Source organism: Sebastes fasciatus, chromosome 15 (assembly GCF_043250625.1).
Source record: "Sebastes fasciatus isolate fSebFas1 chromosome 15, fSebFas1.pri, whole genome shotgun sequence".
Taxonomy (NCBI): Eukaryota; Metazoa; Chordata; class Actinopteri; order Perciformes; family Sebastidae; genus Sebastes; species Sebastes fasciatus.
Window position 1 is genome coordinate 12,071,442 of NC_133809.1, and position 22,442 is coordinate 12,093,883.

At 38.1% G+C, this 22,442-nt stretch overlaps 1 protein-coding gene across 1 annotated transcript in view; it reads right to left on the minus strand.

Moving 5' to 3' along the window:
* Positions 1 to 4,745: 4,745 nt before the first annotated feature.
* The window catches only part of rnf144aa (ring finger protein 144aa), a 40,430-nt gene continuing 22,733 nt past the window's right edge, over positions 4,746 to 22,442 (minus strand). The window contains exons 4-9 of the mRNA XM_074661460.1: positions 20,690 to 20,794; positions 19,601 to 19,661; positions 17,608 to 17,824; positions 14,296 to 14,443; positions 12,025 to 12,114; positions 4,746 to 9,600 (exon numbers count right to left, since the gene is read on the minus strand). Coding sequence (XP_074517561.1) covers positions 9,469 to 9,600; positions 12,025 to 12,114; positions 14,296 to 14,443; positions 17,608 to 17,824; positions 19,601 to 19,661; positions 20,690 to 20,794 — 753 coding nt within the window. The 3' untranslated portion in view covers positions 4,746 to 9,468. The remainder of the gene's footprint in view (positions 9,601 to 12,024; positions 12,115 to 14,295; positions 14,444 to 17,607; positions 17,825 to 19,600; positions 19,662 to 20,689; positions 20,795 to 22,442) is intronic.

The window sequence follows — 22,442 nt, forward strand, 5'->3', positions numbered from 1 at the left end:
AATATTTTATGCAAACGTATGTATATATTTATTATTGGAAATCAATAACAACGCGAAATAATGACAAATATTGTCCAGAAGCCCTCACAGGTACTGCATTTAGCATAAAAATAAGCTTGAATCGTAACATGGCAAACTGCAGCCCAACAGGCAACAGCAGCTGTCAGTGTGTCAGTGTGTTGACTTGACTATGACTTGCCCCAAACTACATGTGATTATCAAAAAGTGGGCATGTCTGTAAAGGGGAGACTCGTGGGTACCCATAGAACCCATTTTCATCAACATATCTTGAGGTCAGAGGTCAAGGGACCCCTTTGAAAATGGCCATGCCAGTTTTATCTCGACAAAATGTAACAAAAAGTTGTAGCGCTATTTAGCCTCCTTTGCGCCAGGCTATTATGAAATGGTGGGTACCAATGTATAATATGATGTCAGTATCTTCACTCTCCCTCTAAAACTGAGCCTGCTACAACCTCTGAAAGATCGAATTGCGTTAATTTGTTAAAGAAATTAGTGGCAATAAAGCAAACATGCGCTAACGCCTTATTAACTTTGACAGCCTTAGTTTTAACATACAAGTTCACTTCACTCAAATTAAGCCCCTTATGAATTCTGACTGTAATAAGATTGTCTATCCTCTCCTGCATTGATGCTAGTATGAGGGCTGAAAGGTTAAGAGTTTGTTGGTTGGTTTGTATGTGCAGAGCAGCAGAGGAGAGGATGCTGACTGGGAGCAGGAGGGGGATTTGGCAGCAAGGTGTTGGAAGGTAAAGCCAGAGCAGACCTGGCTGATCGGCCTGCAGCCAGCACACGTGTGATAGCAGAACCTTGTGTTCTATACAGAGCAGGTGCAGAGGCCTTGTCTCTTCTCTTTTCATCCATCCCTCTCTCAGCTTGGCTCTTTGTCTTCCAGGCGATGCACTCCTCCCGGTCTCTCTCTCTGTCCATCTCTCCATTTCCGTCCCTGCACCTCCTGGCTCTCCCCCCCTTTACCCTACCCTCCACCTCTCTCTCACCCTGTATCATACTTCATTTGCTCCAGATAACACATCAGCTTCAACGCCCATCCACAAACTCTGTCACCATGATGCCCACAGATGGCAACTTCCTGTGGTCCTGCCCAGTGATTGGTGGAGAGACTTCCAAACAGAGAACAGCTGGTGAGGGATGATATATCACCGAGCGTTTGCACTTTCATTTTCAGGGTTGTCTTGTTAATGCTCCCAATCCAGCATCTGGCAGGAAATAGACACAAAGGCAGAGAGAGGGAGAGAACAACCTGTTCTTTGGCAGACCTTAACAAAAGGCTGACACATGTCTGATGAACACACAGAGAGCCGCAATAGAACAGACAGAGCTGCCGTGAATATGAACGAAAGACGCTTGACGCAAGTATAACAAAGACTAGATAAGAGGATGTGAACCTTTTCTACAAATACATCTCCCGAGGATCAGAAAACAGCATTAAAAAGTTACAATGGAAAAATATTGTTTGTCATCTTTGTACCATAAAGGATAGATAACTCAAAACTTTAATTGTTTTTTAGTCTTTCTTGGAGAAAGATGTTTAATAATTATTTTTATCATATATTACGGTCTGATTTAGCTCAAAGATTAATCCCCATAGGTGCCCTTCGTTTCTTTCGCCGACATCTTTGTGGGTTTTTTGTGCATTCACTGAATGACAACGTAGCGTACTTCTGACTGTTCTCGTCCAGGTGAATGATCAGGTCTGAACACAGCGAACGGACCACATATTCTGTTTAGCGGTCCTGGCTTCGTTTCTTGACTTTTCCAGCTCTTCAATTTCTCTCTCACTAATTTCAGCGTGTCTCCTTTCTTTTTTTATCTTCCTCTTCTATCCTGTCCATCACTTAGCCCACCCAATAAATCAAAATTCACAACAAAATATGACATTTTGAAACATTTTCTGTAGTGCATACTATCTTAATGCGGTCACAGCTATGTGTTAATAGAGTATTTTACAAGTTCGAACGGGGCTCAGCCAGTCATAATCAAGGACTGGAACTATCTGTTTTATAATATAACATTTTTTACATTTTTATGGCATTTTTTATTACTTTTTTGGAAATTCTTTATGATATTTTTTGTGACATTTTTATGGCATACTAGAATATACTGTGACTTTTTATGACATACCATATTATGATATTTTTTTACATTTCTATAGTATACCATAACTTTTTTTATACATTTTTTAAACTTTTTATGGCATACTATATTATGACATTTTTATGGCATTTTCAATTACTTTTTTTTTTTTATAAATAATGGCTTTTTTGTGACATTTTATGGCATGCTATAATATACCATGCCTTTTTATGACAAACTATATTATGGTGGTGGTCAACTTTTTTCAAATAATATTTTCTCCAAATTCTACCTACTACTGCTTTAAGGTTACAATGTATTGAGGATCAGATGTCTAGTCTAGAAAACAGAAGATGTGCTGATTAAGATTCTGATGACTTTTTTATGACATGCTATGGCTATGGTTTTACCATGACTTTTTTTAGTCCACACTATATAATGATATTTTTTGTATATACTATGACTATTGCGTTTTTTTTCAGTATGTCGAAATGTTTTTATAAAAAAAAGTCATAGTATAGTATGTAAAAAATGTTTTGAAAAAAAGTCTTAGAATAGTATATCAATCCATTTTTTGTAAAAGAAAGTCATGGTGTAGTATGTCGAAAACATTTTTGTAAAAAAAAATGTTAGTGTGTTGAAATTGTTTTTATAAAAGTCATAGTATAGTATGTCGAAAATGTTCATAAAAAAAAGTCATAGTATAGTATGGCGACACTTTTTATGTAAAAAAGTCATAATAGAGCATGTCTAAAAGATTTTTTGTAAAAAAAAAAAAAAATATTAGTGTCAAAACTTTTTTATTAAAAAAAGTCACAGTATAGTGTGCCGAAAATTTTATGAAAAAAGTCATAGTATAGTATGTTAAAAAGTTTCATGAAAAAAAGTCATAGTATAGTTTGTCGAAAAATTTATCAAAAAAAATTATAGTATAGTAGGTCGAAAAATGTCACGAAAAAAAGTCATAGTATAGTATGTTGAAAAATGTAATTAAAGTCATAGCATAGTAGGCCGAAAAATTTCATGAAAAAAAGTCATAGTATTGTATGTCGAAAATGTTTTTGTAAAAAAACTCATGGTATAGTATGTCGAAAAATGTATCAAAAGAAGTTATAGTATAATATGTCGAAAAATTTATCAAAAAAAGTCATAGTATAGTAGGTCGAAAATCTTTTTGTAAAAAAGTCATAGTATAGTATGTCGAAAAAAAGTCATACTATAGTATGTAGAAAAAAAGTTATATGGTATGTCGAAAAAAGTCATAAAAGTCATAGTATAGTATGTAGAAAAAAAGTCATAGTTTTCATAGTGATATCAATGTGCACAGCACATTGATATCATAGTCATTAAACGGGTATCTTGCCGGAAAGTAGATGGTCTGCGAGGCAAAATATGAGTAAAGTAAAAAAACAAAGCAAAAATTCAATTAACATTAGTCTAACATAGTTTTAAAATTATTTTCCATATTTTGTCATTTATGAAAAGACCCTAAATAAACATTGTAAGAGGATTACTTTATTATTATAAGCAAAAATAGTAGCAGTATAATTAACAGCATTTCTATAGGAATGAATCTGTCCCAAGCTTTTTTATCCATAGAAGCTGATGATCACTGTAACTGTGATCACTTCAAGCTGTTTCCACTAGGGCTGTCAAAGTCGCAAATTTGTTTTAATGCCACTAATTCCTTGAACGCATTAATGCACCGATCTTTTGGAGGTTTTAGCAGGCTCAGTTTTAAAGCTAGTGAAGATACTGGCATCATACGAAACTTTACATGCCCACTTTATGATAATCACATGCAGTTTGGGGCAAGTCATAGTCAAGTCAGCACACTGAAAGTTGTTGCCTGTTGGGCTTGAGTTTGCTACCTTACGATTTTGTCATGTTAAATGCAGTACCTGTGAGGGCTTCTGGACAATATTTGTCATTGTTTTGTGTTGTTTCCAATAATAATTCCCATATTTGCCCACTCCAATGTTGATAAGAGTATTAAATACCTGATAAATCTTTATTTAAGGTACATTCTGAACAGATAAAAAATGTGCGATAAATTTGCGATTGATTGGTATTAAATATATATAATAAATATAACATATATCAATCTTTTGATAGCCCTAGTTTCCACTATGCTATATATGGTATTTTTCAACATATTATATTATGACTTTTTTTTTGGACAAACTATACTATTACTTCTTTATGATTTTTTTGGACATACTACTATAACGTTTTTATGACATTTTTATGAAATTTTCAAGGTATACTATACTATGACATTTTTTTCATGGCATACTATGATTTTTTAATTTTTTTTCATGGCATGTTTTACTATGACATTTTAATGAAATTTCCATGGCAGACTATACTATGACTTTTTGTTCCATATTATACCAGGGGTTCAGAACTGGAGTTGGTGTTGAGGTCTTGAATTAAAAGGTATTAAATTGAACTTATGGATTCCTGCATAAACCCTGCTACAGGTCTCACTGTTTATGGAAAGGAGAACTATACACTTTCAACACCAGAGGGAGCCAATTTGAACCAAATGGACCACAAGACCTTATGGTAAGTTGGACATGCACAATTGTAATATCTTAACACACTGGTGTGATTGAATGAAGAATGCAGAATCACAAAACAACAACCTTTAATACCTGGTGTCACAGTGTTAGTGGAACTGTAGATATACTGAAATGCTGAGTCTAAGTACAGAACTGATCCGAATATGCCATTTTACAATGTTTATCTTTGTATCACCCAGGTCAATTAACTTTCAATTACTGCCTTAACTAGAGACATTGTTTACCATCTCTAAATACACAAGTCTGGCATAGAGACAGCATCCCCTCGGACAATAATCCACTTACTGATTGAAATTTAATTGACCAATCAGGTCTGAAGAATTAAAGAATTCTTAAAACAGATAATGCAAATACAACAATCTATGATGTAAAACAGGTGTATAAAAACAAATCAACAAAAAAAGTAACAGACACATGAAGCCAACCTGCTGAATTGAGGAAGGCCGACCAACGCTGTTTATCATATGGCTGAACATCAAAACATATTTTTCCAAACTAAAATAAAAAAACAGACAGCTGAGTGATAGCGCTACCATTCCAAAGATCTTTAGAGGCTATTTATTTAACATGTAGAAGTCAGAGAAAAATCATGCAGCTTCATCTCTTGACACAACCGGTTATAAAATATAAATTGCTGCTCATATCCAAACTTGATCTTAGGATAGTTGCAGAGTAGATCTTGAGCTTTTTGTAAAATAAACTTGACCTTGCTTCTCATTTAAGGGCCGAATCTTAGAAGCAAGCCCTTAACTCAGTCGAACTCTCCTATTCCAACACCTGTGCTGATGTTTCATCTGCTTAAGGGGCTATATAGGCCTTTATATTGAGCCCTGACAAGTCTCTTGTGTAGAAAACAATATGCAATTCGACACTGCAGTGATTGTAATGTTTGCTGTTTGGCCCTTTTTATGTTTGTTGCATAATACAGTATCTACCTGTTCAGTGGTGCCAGCAAACATAGGTAAAGGAGAATGTTGTGTAAAAAAGAAACAAATGGAAGTGGCGATGATTTTGTTCGACTTTAGTTAGTTTGTGCCTGCTCAAGACTTTGATGATAGTTTTGTGTTTAAATGAATATTTTTGCACTATTTGAAATTTATCCTGGTGATATCAGAGCCCTGACATTAAATTGTGAAACCCCTTAAAAAGTACAGTTGCAATCTCTCATATGTATTGACTTTTCTATCGAGTAGACATTGACTTCAGTTGCTAAACTCCTCTGTTAAACACAGCAGGCACCATACCACACACACATCACAGATCATATCAAGAAGTAAAACAATGAAAACCCATATACAGTGCAGCGTTTACATAAAGAAGCATTAAAATCGTTTTTTCCACCCTGTAAAAACTGTTAATACATTACAAATACATGGTCAAAATGCACATACAGTAGACAGCTCCGTTTCCTTATCCCTTCCAGGAAATCTGCTTGGCACGATTGTCATAAAAACAACAAAAGCTTGAAGGGTTTAACTATGTTTGGGGGAAAGCACCAAACTTCAAAAGTAGAAAATTGGACTGGCTTTGATATCAAATTATCACACTCATACAGTAGGTGAGGTCAGCGAAAAGCAACGAAGGCTACAGGTAAGGTAGTCAAAATTTAAGGCTACTAATAATTCGGATTCTCCTACTCGATGTCGGAGCTAAATTTATGACAACTGGAGTGAGTTGCAGATTAGCTACTGTTGTTAACTATTGATTGACGTTTTTGGTAACTGTAGCCACACTTCTTATGAAATGCTACATAAACACTGGTAAATCACACCAGAGGGAAGGGGAAAGTAAGCAGTAGTAAATGGCTTATTCAAAACATCTGAATGGCTATGCATGGTAACAAAAACATGATTCGACAGAACACACTGAAATAATTTGTTTATAACAAAATGGTTTCAACCTTTTGTTCCTTTACGAACTTAACATAGATTCACTTTTTTTGTGAATATGAGACATTAACAAATGAAAAAATGGCCAAACGCTGTCCTGGTTTTCAAGCTCACAAACTTTTAAACATAGCTAAAAGACAGTTAACAGCAACACAGAAGATGAAAATAAAACGGTTTCTAAATAACTCCCTGATTAAATAAAGCCATGATATGCGCGTACGTATATGGTGACATTCTGCAGCTTTCACTAGATAAACCTACTCATGACATACAGTTGATTATGACCAATCAATAGCCTCTTAAGAAATGGTAATGTACAAACTTGCATAGATAAAGTGATATAGTATAGAGCAGCTTCTTAATTGTGTGCCCAAAAACGGATCATTCTTTTTTTATTTACTCTATAGGCTTTTTCTAATGCCCCTTGCAGGGAATAGCTGCTTGTTGTTGGAGGTCTAACTACCAACAAAACAAAAACATCGACACTCGGACCACTAACATATGCAAGTTTGCAAGTTGGGCAGGTATTTGTTAAGTCTCAAAGCGCGGGAGATCTGAGGCCTGTACTACGAAGAGAGTTCAACATACCCAGGGAATCTTCTCGTTATCTGGCTTAACTAACCCCAACAACTGCAATCACGCTATGCCGTCCTACAAAAGTTAATTATCAACTCGGTAAGTCAATCAACCCAGGGTTTCTCAATCTGGCTATGAGCGCGTTCACATAAAAGGGGCGGTGTTTGCAGCATATGACCAATCAAAAACATGGACAAATCTACAGTCAGCAGAGCGGCACATTTTTACAAAGGAAGAGTAAACTATATTAGACAAATACAAAGAAGTTAAACACATAATCCAGACTCAATTGACGATGTGCAAATGCGTAAATTAACAGACTTATTAATTTAACGGAATACTCAAAAGTCAGATATATTTGTCTAGATGGGGCCGTGATATATAAATAGCTTTCAAAACAAGATGAATGAATAGAATACAGTAGCCTACATTATGCTATTGTTAATGGCGTGCCATCTTTCAGCTGCGTCCACGACTTCAGCGGTGCGAAATGGACTTGGGAGCAGGTAAAAAAATAAATATAAAAGCATAATTCAAAGCGGTAAACACCCATAGCATAAATCCAGCTGTCCTTCCTGCATTTGTTAGTTTAAACTGTGTTGCATTATGACTTAAAACTTCTTTGTATTTGTGTAATATTATCATACGATCTGCGCACCAATCTTTTATTGGCAGTAGGCTTTTATACGAGTTGATCTCTTATCAGGAACTTAACCTGCTGCAGAGCAGGTTAGCTGTTCAGCATAAGTTACCATGGCGATCTACCCCGGTAAGAAGTGAACCACCGTCGTAGTACTGAAAAACCTGGGTTAACCTTGAAGTTACCTGGCTAACCCCAAATCCTGCTTCGTAGTACAGGCCTCAGATCGGAGTTAAGCTTCAGATCGTTGATGATGATGATGCAGCTCTCCTGCTCAAAAAGACTTAGGAAATACAGGCCCCAGGTCACACAAAACATCAGGTTAGGACAGTTTTTTTGTACAGTATGGCTATTAACAGTGTGGCATATGGATGACATCATAGAATCATTGAATATAAAGGGCTTCACTGACTGTTTGTAATGCTGTTCAACATGCTCTCCCTGGGATTATTTGGACTTTAACTCTTTTTAATGCACAGGGGGACATGCCTGATTTTGTCTCTTCTCAATTTAAGGCTATTCATTCTTATTTGGCTAAACCACCACCTGGGGGACTGGGAATTACAGGAGTGACATCTCTTTAAGTGTAGTATTAAAATGGTCCTCTAAAGACTTTAAATTAATGTTGAACTCAAGGGGAGTACCACTCAATTTGGAAATTTCTGCATCTTGGATCATAAAAATCTGTGTGACATCTTTCAGAAACACACTCTCATAAAGATGTATAATGTCTGGACACCTCCAAAGTGTCAAAGAGAATGAATTCGAGACATGTTGATAATGAAAAACACAAGCTGAAATTGTAACAAAACTTCTCTCCATTGTTGCTCGACCGCAGAAAATAAGTGTATTTTTTAGATTTGAGTGGCAATCCCCTTTAATAAGTGTACCTTACAGTTTGGAAAACACTCAAAAGTACAACACACAGACACTACTCTGAGCACAGTTCTATTAAAAGCAACAGGTTATAAAACATTGACATCATCAAGAAGGACGTGCTGTACATTGAGTTGAGTGACAACAGCCTCCTATCTCTACCTCAGTCGCGAACATGACGTAGGAATCATGTTCTGTGTGCAAATCGAGTGAACACCAATCATGCGTGGTGTAACTCTAATGCTACTGACTGAATCTGTAGAGCTACATCGAGTGTGGTGGTGGGGGAAAAAAGCTTTTGTTGCGTACGACAAACCGACAAAACAGAGCGATAAAGTAAAAAGTTCTTTCTAAGGTGGCTCCTGCATTATATTGTCAATACAAGAGAAAAGCATTTAACTTTGATTTTTCCTTTGTTTGCAGTGACCCGCCAAGATACCACACCACAGTAACCCACAACTAAGGACCACCTGAAGTGTCCCAGACTTCCTTCACGTCCCCAAACCACCAACGTCTAACACACGGACACCGTGGCCATTAGACAAGTCTGACCTCCTCTGACCTTTGATCCTGCAACTCTCTCCAGGCCAAGGTGTGGGGTCGCTTTTCAACCATGCCTCTCTCATGCAGAGCGATGGATCCCGAAGCGGCGGCCGGGGCTGGTGCAGCCCCCCCCAAAAAATGAAGCACTCAAAGCTGGTGGCAGGAGAAGAAACATAAAGGGGGTGAAAAGGAAATAAAACATGGCCCATCCATGAAGCGGCGCTGCGCTCCAGCTCTGATGGCGTGTTTAGGTTGGCAACGGGTCGTCGTCGCCTTTGCTGCACTTGCACTTGCAGCAGAGGACGATGGGAGTGGCCAGAAGGAGGAAGGGGGAGGCAACCAGCAGGAGAAGGCCGAAGCCAGCAAAGATCCCCACGACCTGCAGGGAGACAGCAGAACAAACACATTCATGTAAATACAACACGTACTTACCAGCATCATCCTGTAATACTGGACCAAGTATCAGTGCCTTACTTACTTTTTTGGTAACACTTTATAATAACCATCATTTATAAATGGTAAATTGATAGTTAATAGTTATTTTACAGTTAACAAACAATGAAATGATAATTAATAATTATTAGTAATGCTATGATTTGTTATTTTATCATTAGTTTGGGGAAATATGAAACAATTATTTATACATTATATATTGTATTACATCTGATATAAATAAAATCACATTCTGATTACATTAGTAAACTATTTATTAACAGTTTATTGTTGTACACATTATAACATTTTATATACTATATTAAGTATTTGTTTGTGATTACCAAATGATTTTTAAACATAAGAAATCATTTGTAAAACATCTATAAACATGACATATAGATGAGCCAGAAACCAATTATTAACCATTGACTAATGTTTATTGATGCTTTACAAAGTATTTATTAACCATTTAACAATAATCATCAATTGTAACTTTATGATAGCCATCCAAATGATGTTTATAGACCGTTTACAAACCTATAGTTAGTCATTAAAAATGTTTACAAATATCGGGTCCATCTATCTATGTAATATTTATAGATGTTTTACAAACAATTTCAACAAAAGGTTTACAAATCATTTTGTAATCGTTAACAAATAAAATTTAAATATAAAACGTTTTATTTTGTGCAACAATAAACCGCTAAAATAACAAATTATAGCATTACTAATAATTAGTAAGCATTATTAATTATGATTTCATGTTTGCTAACTGTAAAATAACTATTAACTAAATTTGATTGGTTATTTATAAAGTGTTACAGTTTCACAAGCTATTGCCTTGAATCCTTACAATGAAATGCAATACAACAAGTTGGCCTGCAGATGGCACTCAAAACAAAACTCTTTCAGCACAGTTGCTTCAAAACGCATCAGAAAGCTTTGTTTTCCATGTAACTCTGCAATTTAAGGCACTTTGAATTAAAAATAAATCGATACAGTATCACATGACATAATATGGCGATACTCTATATTTTCTTGCACCCCTAGTTATAAAGTGAGAGAATTAAAGCTTTACTGTTTCTCTGTCCCAGCTGTTGATGGACATCTGTAATTTGGGTAGTGAACACACGATGCTCTGAACAAATATTAACATATCCTTACTAATCATGGATTTAAAAAAACATGAGCAATGATTACATTATCAAGGTAAAACTCTTAACTGTTATGAGCACGGCAAGTTAGTAAATGTACCACATGGGGGAGCCAGACACCAGCGAGTTCAGAGCCACAAAATGGAATACATAACATGCAGTCACATGCCACAGTGACTTATAATAGCGCAATGCTTTTTCCTCCTGTTATGAGGGCAAAAAGACACCTTTCTGGGGTATCGCTTGCAAACAGGTTTCTGCCTGTTATGTAAGAACATATTACCGACTGTCCCTCTTGAAGCCAGTACACAGGCTGTAGATGAAAGCACAGTGTACTGAGCACACTGTGCTCTGATTAACAGACCATCATGATGTTTAGGACATGACCGTCCTTGATTGTACTGTAGACATAGACCCATGTTCTCAGATACATACTGGGAGAAGATAGGTTTTCCCCTGGTACATCTTGTATTTATGAGGGAGGCTTTTTAGATGTGAAGACGCGAAGGGGGTGAAATGAGGAGAGAGAGAGAGAGACAAAGGCACACAGAGCAGTGATGCTATAGCTGGCTTCCACCAGCTGAACTGTAATCATATGACTCAGTCTGCCCCACTGGGCAACAGATGCCAGTGTGTATGCTAATGTTGACAAAATAACAAGTATGTTGAACAAAGGGACGTGCCACCCCATGAATAGAATATTTGGCTAAGGAGGTATACTGAAGGCAAATTTGGGAACTGATTCGGTCTGTGGCGAAGACTTAAAAACACACGTCCTATCTAATCCCGATCATGTGTAATCCACCATTTCACATGTGGGAAATGACATGTCATATCCAATCCTCTATATGTAATCCGTCATTTCATTTGGTAACCTATCGGTAAAGAAGGACATTGGTTATGTAAACCTTTTTTTTTTTTATATATAAAGTGAAAGGTGTACATAATAGGCTTAGTTGAAAACAGCAGGACACTGACCACCAGGCACTTGTCGCTGAACGCGGATCAAGCTGTGCTTTTCCTATTGTGCTGTCAAGATAATGCTAGTCCATCACTGAATGTGAGTGTGTGAGCCAGGAAGAGAGAAAGAAGCAGGACCAGGGAGCACGTGTATGGCCACATGCTGCAGTGTGGTTTAAGGGGGGGGAGACCTGAATGAGTGTGAGAAAGGGGAGAGGGAGAGAAAGGAGAGGGGAGGAAGGCGTGTTTCTCACCTGTGTTCTGTGCCAGATAACCGACGCCCTGGAGTGGCCCAGTTTGTTCCGACAGGGCCCTTTGTCATAGTGGATCAGGAGAAAGTCGTCCTGTCACACAAACACACACACATGCACAACAGTGCAGATAAAAGATTGACCATTAGCAGTCTGAAAGACACGGGCAGCTGTTCTGAGAAAATTGCTTTTTAAATGACCTGTGTGGTCCGGTTGTCTGCACTCACACAATTAAGATTACATAAGGCACCACGGCTCATAAGTCACCCTTATCCAAGCTCAATTTCTAGAAAAAAACATCTCATCACTTTCTTATCAAGACCAAGGTTAAGCTACAATTTCCCGATAATGAAAGCTATTGCTGTCACAGGGAGACAAATGATGTCTACATCCATGATTATCACATTGGGCCTCATTCACAAATCTGTGCTTAAACTGTACAAACGCAAACAAAACTAAATTTAGAACTGTCTCAGACCATTCATACGCACAAATGATGAAGGCCTGGTCGACTGTCTTAATGTAAACATACCTTTTAAAAGGTCTTTTTTATATAGACGAATATTTTTTTTGTTTTTAAATAATACATCCACAGAGCTTTTAGAAAGGTGCCGAATAAAAATATGGCTTTTCCTGAGAAAAGTTATGACTGGATTAATCATTTTAAAGATTTTGGAAGGTCCAAAATGAATGTTTTGTTTATATTTGGGGATGATATCTGACGTTTGGTTCCCATTTCTAACAAGGTTTGTGAGCCAATAGTAAAACAACGTTGGTATCACGTGGTATCTCTGTGTCGTCACTTAGTATGGAAAAAACGAATAAATGGCTGAGGTTGACGGTAAGTGCCTGGCAACCACTTGTTGTGAAGTAAATGCAATGGAACGGGGGAGGGAGAATGCGACATCTAGTGGCTGAGTGTTATCAATGTTGTCAATTGTACCTTTAAATAAGATGCTTTTAAATAAATGCATCTCATATTAAAACCACATTCATTAAGAAAGGCTTTAATAGAAAACAATTTCTGAAACTGTTATTCTACTAAAGCACTGGCCAAATGTATTAAATAATTATGAAATTGACAGTCTTTCATCCTCATCAATTATTTTCATAATTAAAAAATATTTCAAAGCTTCTATTCAGGTTTTCCAATGAAGCTTTGAATGTCTGTCGTCATATTTTATGACAAAAAAGCTGTGGGCCACGCACATCCGAAAGGTTTTTACAGGTGCTGGATAAACATAAGGCAAAAAATCTGAAAACAGGATCTGCACACTGCACAGCTAGCTCCCAACAATTTTAATGAAGCAACGCTTCGATCTAACAGAGATCTTCGTCAGGCATTGTCCTATGTATTGATATATGCCATCAACTTAAAAAAAGGAAATAATAGTAGCAAATAACGAACAGTTTTTTGACCGCAGTGAAAATGTAGTTTTTGAAAGGCTAAACGCCAACAAATAGTAATTGGAAGCAAAATATTTCGTTAGATAAAAACATTTCAGAAATGATATAAATTAAATAAATTTTTACTTTTGGACTTTACAACACTCTGGAGTTAATTGAAAATGTTTGGATCACACGAGTTGGAAACAATCCTATGCAGCCACCACTGGAATTTAATTCTACAAATAGTATAAAACTAATAATATGAGTGTAACCTGAAAACAGTGTAACGGTTTAAACAGAAAGAGTAGACATGCAAAAAAACAACCTAAGCAGAATTCAAATGTTGATTTAGAATTTGAATGTCGACGTCATGAATGAAGCATCGAACTATTTGGTACAGCCCTAATACAATTATGAAAAGAAATGACCATCTGTAGCCTATATCTGGGGACAACCTGAACAAATTCACTGCCTCAGATAGTGCAGCCCAAACTTATTTTATTATCATCGTCACTCCCGTGGAAACACTTTGGAAAAATTTCCCTTTTCTGCCTTCCCGACTAGGCAAATGTATTTCCTTATATAGAGAAATGGGGGCGTGGCAGTACACTGTCACGCGCCTGTCAATTTGGAATGATTCTGATTCACTAACATCTGCACAGTGGTAAGAACAAAATTGGCCAGTGCACATGTGACATGAATCTGTCGGTTATTTTGTGCGCAAAGTAAGAACATTTCTATGCACACATTAGTGAATGAGGCCCATTGTGCAAACACAGTATCGAAATATTAAACTCTGGACATTTATAGAGATAGAAAAAACGCATCTTGCTTTCTAATGCAGTCAACATCAAGGAATAAAGAAATGATGAAGAACCAACTCACATCCAGGGACTCCAGACAGTACCAGCAGAAGGCATGTTTGCAGTTCTTGCACATCATCTGTGCACAGCCCTCGTCCCTCTCGATGTAAACTTTACATTTAGGACAGCGCTTGATTGGTGCGTCGTCCTCTTCATTCTTATAGAAAGAGCTGGGAGGAAGAAGAAGAGAGAGAAACAAGCATGATGACATTTTTTTATTCCAAACACGATATAAAATCCCAAAATCACTTAACATTCGCTTTACACTGGGGATGAGATTGTAAATATTGATTGCTGCATTGAAGCAGTCTTTGGCGTAACAGGATTGTGTGAAACCGTGGATAGCTTTAGTTTAGGAGCTGACGACTCTTCTAAAAACCTCCAGTCACCAAATAGCATTGAACTGCCTCCAACACTCTTATTCTTCCCTCCTGTCGGTGTCAGTATCCATTTCTCCTTTGTCAGTAAAGTGCTGACTCCAGAAACCTTGAGGTGAGCAGGTAGCTGTCATTCTGGGCATTGTCCCAGGACAACTAACAAGCCCATTCATTTCTAGCGGAGAGGGCTGTCATTTGTGAAGAAGAATCAGAATGAAGCTTTTAGAGACATCCTTACAGTGAACAGGTGTAGTTCAATCACTGAGGCTCTTTACTACTAAGAGCAGACCTGCTAATCCTCTCTCCCTCCACTGTGGCCTTTGAGCTTGGTGCTGAACCTGTGCAGATAGTGGAAAGCTCTGCAGAGCTAATGACGTTTCCAGAGTAAGAGGATATCGCAAAGAAAACGGGTCAGCCGTATATGTCTCCGGGCAGCCCTGTTCCAACCTCACGGGCAGATCCCGTATCCTTAAAAGCCCATCCCAGACTGCTGTACTACAGTTTAGTTTCAGCCGATTGTTTTATATCTGCCTATTAATTTGTGCTTGAGGCCTGGCTGATGCTCAACTGAACAGTGGCTGCAAAACCGCCAGGCAGGCAAGCTGTCAGTCTATATTAAAGACTCACTGAGTGAATCCTGCTGTATATTGACAAAGGGTTTAGAACTCCAGTCAGGTGAGCTCAGCTGAAAATGACGTATGTATTGCTTCTCCAGTTCTAAGGAACTTAATATAATTTCCAGGGATTGCATCTGCAGAAGCTTGCCAAAGAAACATACCAAAACGGGATGAATGAATATCTTTTTGAAGGTTGAAGAGGTAGTAAAAACGTTTAGACAAATTATTACTGGAGTGGATACTGCTGGTGTATAACACTTTCAACCGACGATGTAATAAAACTTTGAATAAATTGATGATTCAAGTATTTATTTTTGCTCTTTGTTGTTAAAAAAAATGATTCATATGTTTACACAGTTAAACATTCAAGTTTTAAATATGCTAATAATCACCTGCAACTTAATTTAAACATATAACATTACACTCTTGACTTATTTCAGATGATATTTTTATTATATTTTGTATCCTCTAGTTACTACTTTACTGGTTAATCTGTTAATTATTTTCTCTTGTGGTCCATAACATAACAAAAAAGTGTATAATGGCCATCAGTTTCTCAAAGCCCAAGTTGACATGTTTGATTTTTGCAACCAAGAGTCTAGAATTCAAATGTATTTAGTTTAATATCATAAAAGACCAAGAAAACCAGTAAAATATCCACATATGAGAAGCTAGAGATTTTTGGTATTTTAGCTTTAAAAAGTGTCTTAAATGATAAGTCCATTATCAAAACAGTTGCAGATTTAGAAGAGAAGCATGTATGAATGTGTTAATCAGAGTATGAGGTATGTCGAGGTCAGATTACAGAGGTAAGAGAGAAACACATCTGATATTCTAATATCAGATCTGATAAATAATAGATGAGAGAGAAATTGGTAAAACAAGAATTTCAAATGCAACAGTATTTTCATAGGAGCTCAGCCTCTTACTGTAAGCTTGATTTACCACCCCTCTGGTCTTTATATCCCTGCCTTTGCTGAATTATTTTATCTCTAGTGGGGATAAAATGTATCCCCTTCATAGTGATTAATGCTACTTCACCAATACACGATATGAAATACAAATATTTATTAAGTATGGGGAAGTGGGGGTGCTACAGTTTAACTGCAATGGAAATTATAAATATAAATTATTAATATATTTTTAATACTGTCTCATATAAACCTCTGCAGGGTGAATGTGTATTGGTAGATCCCTCACTCGTTTCCTGTATTAAACGGCTGTATCCTCACTGCCCTGTATTATTATAAACTATAACCTGCGGTCATGGCTCATCCATACACCGCCTCACTCTCTCTTCCTCTCCTCGCAGTTCTCATACATTCGCTCCGTGTTGTCAAGACGTGTTTCTGTTGCTGCTTTGACATACAGTATGTTGATATTCAATTTAGCTTTTTGTAAAATCAGGGATTTACCTGCCATTACAGCGCATTTTTGCAATGCGTAAAAACAACGTGGAGAGCATCCGGACTGGCTGACGCACGGGACGGCACTGGGGACGGGGGTGAGAACGAGGGTGCTGTAATTTATTGATACAACATTCACGTCCTGCTAAAGCAGTACATGATAACGCAGACGAAAGCGAATCATCTACAGTGCAAACAACAATCAAGACGACACTGCATCTAGTACACGTGATGAACGTCTCCACGCTACTGTTCATCTCAGTAAATGGACCACTTCCTTCCCTACGCAGAGATTTGCAGAGATTTGGGTAAAACAGGTGTGACACACTGCAGATGACCCAGCCACAGGAAATCAGAAAAAGAAGACAGAAGTCCGTCATCAAAGCAGACTGTTTTCTTAGTTTGACAAGTAGGCGTATACTGTAGCCTATTCATTTGTATGTTCACAGCACCTTGTGCTATTGCATTTTCAGATAATTTTCTATTAAACATTGAAGTTTATAAATAAGTGTTTTAGCACACCTGGCTAATTGGCACTATTCATGTTACTGAAAGGGGGATTTAATTCTGGCATTTAAACTTTTGTTGTGTATGACCATGAGGAAAGGAGCCATGGAGCCATGGGCCAAGAGAGTGAAAATATTGCGCTACTTGATTAAATAAACTACAAAAGAAAAAGGATTAAAATATTGCTGCAAATTCAGTCGTTAAGTTCAAGGTCCAAAAAGTTTATAATTATTCTATAAATGTTATTTTAAAAGCTGCAGGAAATAGCCTTGCAGGCTTCATAGTCTTCATAGGCCCACTGTGGTTCGTGATTTATTTTCATGAATAGAAACGTTTCAAAAACATCCCCCCCGCCCCCCTCTGATTTTTTCACAAATTGCACCCTGCTTACAAGTACACTGGATCGTAAATGGATAAAAGTCAGTACCTGTTTTCTCCTGGTAGGAAGGAGGTAATGGGCAGGTTGCTCTCCTGGCAGGCCTGTCCGGGGTGCCAGTTGGCCTTGCAGGCCGAGCAGAACTCGAGGGCACAGACGGCGCACTGGACCAGCTGGGGCAGCGCTGGAGAATCGGCTTCCTTTAGTTGGCACACGGCCTGGCAGGTCGAAGAAGGGCACCATGTCCGGCATGGGTCCAGCAGCACCTCTAATGGAACAAAACAAGAGCCAGTGTCAGGGACAGTAGCGCTCTTAAAGGCTTAGTAAACCGAAATCATAAAGACATTTTCATTTTGTTTTTTTTGCAGTAGAAGGTAGTTTTTCCAAAGGTTTCATTATTATTTTTTTTATGTTTTGAGCAGCACAGCTCCATTGTTGCTGATGTTTCAGAGGTATCTCCAAATCTCAGCACGTAAAACCCAGAACAATGTGCATGGATAGAGAAAATCATATTTTTGTGGGTGAATAGACATCTCAAGGAAAGGATAATTGACTTACAAAATGAAATGAAGGTAACCTTGCAAATTATTAAATGGCTTCCTACTCATACATATTTTATATAATAATGTGCAATTTTCAAGGTTCCTTTTGGGACCCGCTTTAGTTGGAAAATTGCTTTTATACAATCGTTAATTTTCGTCAAACTAATTTCCATGACTTCTCCAAACTTTTTTGGAATATGTGTGAAATAGACCAGTTTTAGTGTTTCGCCAGTTCTGTTCTAAGTTGGTAGCGTGATGCACTTGCCCTTGTCCCCTCTCCTTCCTTCCCCTTGCCTCTCTGCCAAGAACTCGGGAGCACACATTCCACATGCACTCTTGGCTCAGTCTGAGAAATATGGAACGGTTACAGCGAACTGTTCTGCCTGACCGGACTGGGACATTGATGAGACGGCTGACTGCCCTTATCCAGCATCAACAGCTATTTCTGAGGCTTTCTGAGGATTTGGATTCGTTTCGGACCCCCCTCTGTGTTCCTATGTGTATTTCTTTTGTCTTTGTGGTCATGCATTTATTTGTGCGAGTGCGATCTGCATGTTTCGTGTACAATTTGTTCCTGTGTGTAGGTGGAGAACCTGCAGGGCGAGTTCCATCAAAGAGTGATAGCGCGTCACGGTTACTGCCTTCTCTGGTAGCGAGGGAACTGTAATGTTACTGATTAGCATGTCTGCGTTGACAGCGTGGAGCGACGCAGACACATTATTTTCCCAGCAATGACATCCAGGCATTTTACCAGCCGGTTAGTCTACAAACAGTGTAAACTGCAGACGTTGAATAGCTGCGCACTGAAGCAGATATAAAAGGATTTAACTAAAATATCTCGCTGTGCTGAGAGACCTGCCCGCATCCGAGTCACTCAGACAGTTTACGAGTCGAGAGCCGAACCAATCCAATTACAATCTCTTTAAACAAAGTCTGGGAGGCTTTCACTTTCATGTATATTTGATGGGAGCTGGTGTTACACTTTTGATGAGGATGACGGGGTTGAGTCAGAATACTATAGTACAAATCAGACAAATGTTAGGTCTGAGTACCTTTCGCAAGAATATTCCTTTCCTGCATGATTATTTATGGTTCATGAATGGTATTGAATCCATAATTTTCAGTGTCAGAAGTCAAAATTAAAACACTTCATTCTGAAGCAGCGGACTTGCTGTTCAGCGCCGACACTGACGAGATGAAATCTACCGAGCAAACGAGCATTGCTCAAATCTTTTTCTATTAGCTTTCCGCTGACGCCCCGTGGCGTAATTTCAGGAGCAAGAATGTCCACGGGGGGTGAATGATTGATTCCAGACCGAGCGAGCGGCTGCACCTGCAAGATTGTCGTCATCCTTTTGTGCGTCACGATAAAATACAGTATCCTGGAAGGACGGGAGGGTCCACGTGAGTGTGTGGGATTGACAGCCATCGCCCGCTCACCACCCACTGAGGAGTGCTGGACATAACGCCGACATGCTGCGGCTGCTACTGCGTTGACTCACCCCTTTCAAACTGAAGCTTCTTGTATCTCTGCATCATCTCCGTGGCCACCATGCACTCAATCTACGGGGAGAGAGGAGACGAGAAGTGGGAGGGAAGTAAGCAGGTCATTGTGCATATTTATAGACAGAAAGCTGCAAGAGGCAATTATACATTCAGTATGTGAATAGCATTTCCAGAACAATGTCAAATTTCTACAAGATCAGAACTTGCTACTTGCTTATCAATAAGGCGTTTTTTTTTTTTTTTTTGCCAGAATGTATTCAAGGTGCATACGCAGGCCCACTCAAGGTTAAAGGCACTCGTTTATTGGGCAATGAAATGAGCATTCAGGCTTTGTAAAAGAGCAGTCAATTACAAGGTGAGGGCACGGCTGTCAGAGCAGACAGGGATGAGGCATGCTTTGCCTGAGTGGCAGGAGAAGCCGGGGTTCCATTAAGGGCCGGTGACACTGATTGATTAGAAACATAAGGCCGTGGTGTGCTGAGCCATGTTGTGCCTACGGGCCTCCGAGACCAAGTGAGAGACTCAGCGAGTCCATCAACCAAAACAGCCTGGAGGATGAGGAACGCTTCGCCCTCAGATTGACCTCAGCTGCTCATTATAACGGAATAAACACACTAGCAGGTGGATGTCTCCAGTCAAGCTTGAGCTTTTGAGGGGGCGTATATGTATTAAACTGTTAAACTAGATGTTAGTTTTAGCAACTTTTTATGTGGGAGGAAAAAAGAGCAGCATGATAGGACATACGTGACATGAGGAAAAATTGACCTGTAGCGATAACGCCACTGTTTTGCTCATTTTTTAGCACATTTCCAGTTATGCACGTACTACATTTGCATGTACAGCAGCCTGTTGTGCAAGTTTCATGCAAAATTCTGTGCGAGACCGTGTGAAAATAAAAAGGGAACATTGTTGGTTGGAAATTGCTGCAGTGGTTGAGTCCAGTCTATTAGACATTGTCAGACATGTTCACGAGCCTGAGGAACAGCAATGGATTGTTCTGATATTGGCAACCAGTCAGCACCTAAAGGGCAAGTTAATCTAACAACAATCAAAGAAAAAATCGAACTTTTGCTTTTTATCAATACCTCATTTTCCTGCAAGTGTCCTCTTTTGGGGCAGGCAGAGTCTGGACAGCTAATTGCAGTTTCAAGGCCTTCTTTAATCAGGAGCTCCACATACTGCTTCAGGCACTGAGGAAAAGCAGACAGACAAATACAACATTGACCCAGTTCAATATCCAGTCAGTCAGTCAGTCAGATGGAAAAAAGAAAAACAGAATAGTATGTAAACAAACACTGGCCTAAGAGTCCCTCTCTTGATCGCTATCTCTGTCGCCTCAGACAAAGCTAGCTGGTGAAGAAAACGGAGCATTCAACAGCTAAAGAGACAGATATTTCCCTTAGGAGTTGGAGGAGACGAGACCAAAACAGACCTTTCACAAGAGTGAATATTAGACTTCTTGCATTCTGTGTCGAGAATCAAAATGCTTAGGCTGCTGTTTGTCTGCTGGATCTTTAAATACACATTTGTTTGTTCAACTTTATAAGGTGATGCAAGGTTGTGTTTACAAGATGTTCTGCTGCCCTCCGGTAGCCCAAATTAGTTTTTAAATCAATGCTGCGTCACATAAAAACTTCTACTATTAGCTCTTTTTGGGAGAAGCCAGTGAGACATCTTCGGTTGCGAATTTACATTTATGAAAACAACAGATCCTTTACAAAGCTGACAAATCTAAAAGATTGTGTGATATTTTATGTGATTTCCATTTAAAAAGACATGCACTAGCATTTAATTAGCTTCTATTCTATATTAATTTTGCAACACTGTGTATTTTGTTTTCTATTTTCTTAAATGATTTAGAAACAGTCAGCATCAAATATGATGTGATAAAAAACTGTTGTACTTTATTATTTCCATTTTCTGCTACTTAATACTTCTACTCCACTACATTTATGTGACATCAGTTACTAGTTACTTCGCAGATTCAGATTATTAATACGAAATATAAATTAATTAATAAATTATGATGTATTAATATGGATTAAGCTACCTGGCAGTATTTAAAGTAGTTGAAATTACTCCCACCTTTACCAGCGGCAACATTAGTGATACTAATAGTAATGCAACATTAATGCAGCACTAATTATAATCCAGTGATATGTTTTTCTGAAATGGGAAATTCCACATAATGATTACTTTTACTACTGGTACTTAAAGTATATTTTGAGGCTAATACTTATGTACTTTTACTCAGGTACAGTTTTAAATGCAGGACACTTATTTATAACAGTATTTTTACACTGTGGTATTGCTACTTTTACTCAAGTAAAAGATCCGAAATACTTCTTCCAGGGTCCACCACTGTGAAAAAGTGTTTATATTGTGGTAGACCTCTGTGGAATAAACTGTACTAACTGAACTTTTGTAATTACCGCCCCCGCCCAGACTGTGTTCTAGGAAGTAGCTTCTATTTTTAGTCATTCTTGGATATTGTTTCCTCATCTCTGGACTACACTGGTTCAGATCTGACAGCCAGTGGGTGTTACTATCCCTGTGTCCCAGCCGATTCACACGGACACAGGAGGGATGTGAGATTTGCTATAGATATAACATAATACAATGAAAAATCCTGTGTGGCTCTTATTGAGTTTAAACATTGACTTCTGAGAATGCTTGTACAGCATATGACTTATGGCATATGGCTTCTGCTCTTTGAAGTGTATTGCTAGTGAACCATAACTTTTTTCTCTGAATCCGCTTTGAATATTGATATTTTTTATTTTTTATAAAATTGATTTGTAAATCATTTATTTTTAATTAAGTCCTTATTCTCAGTGT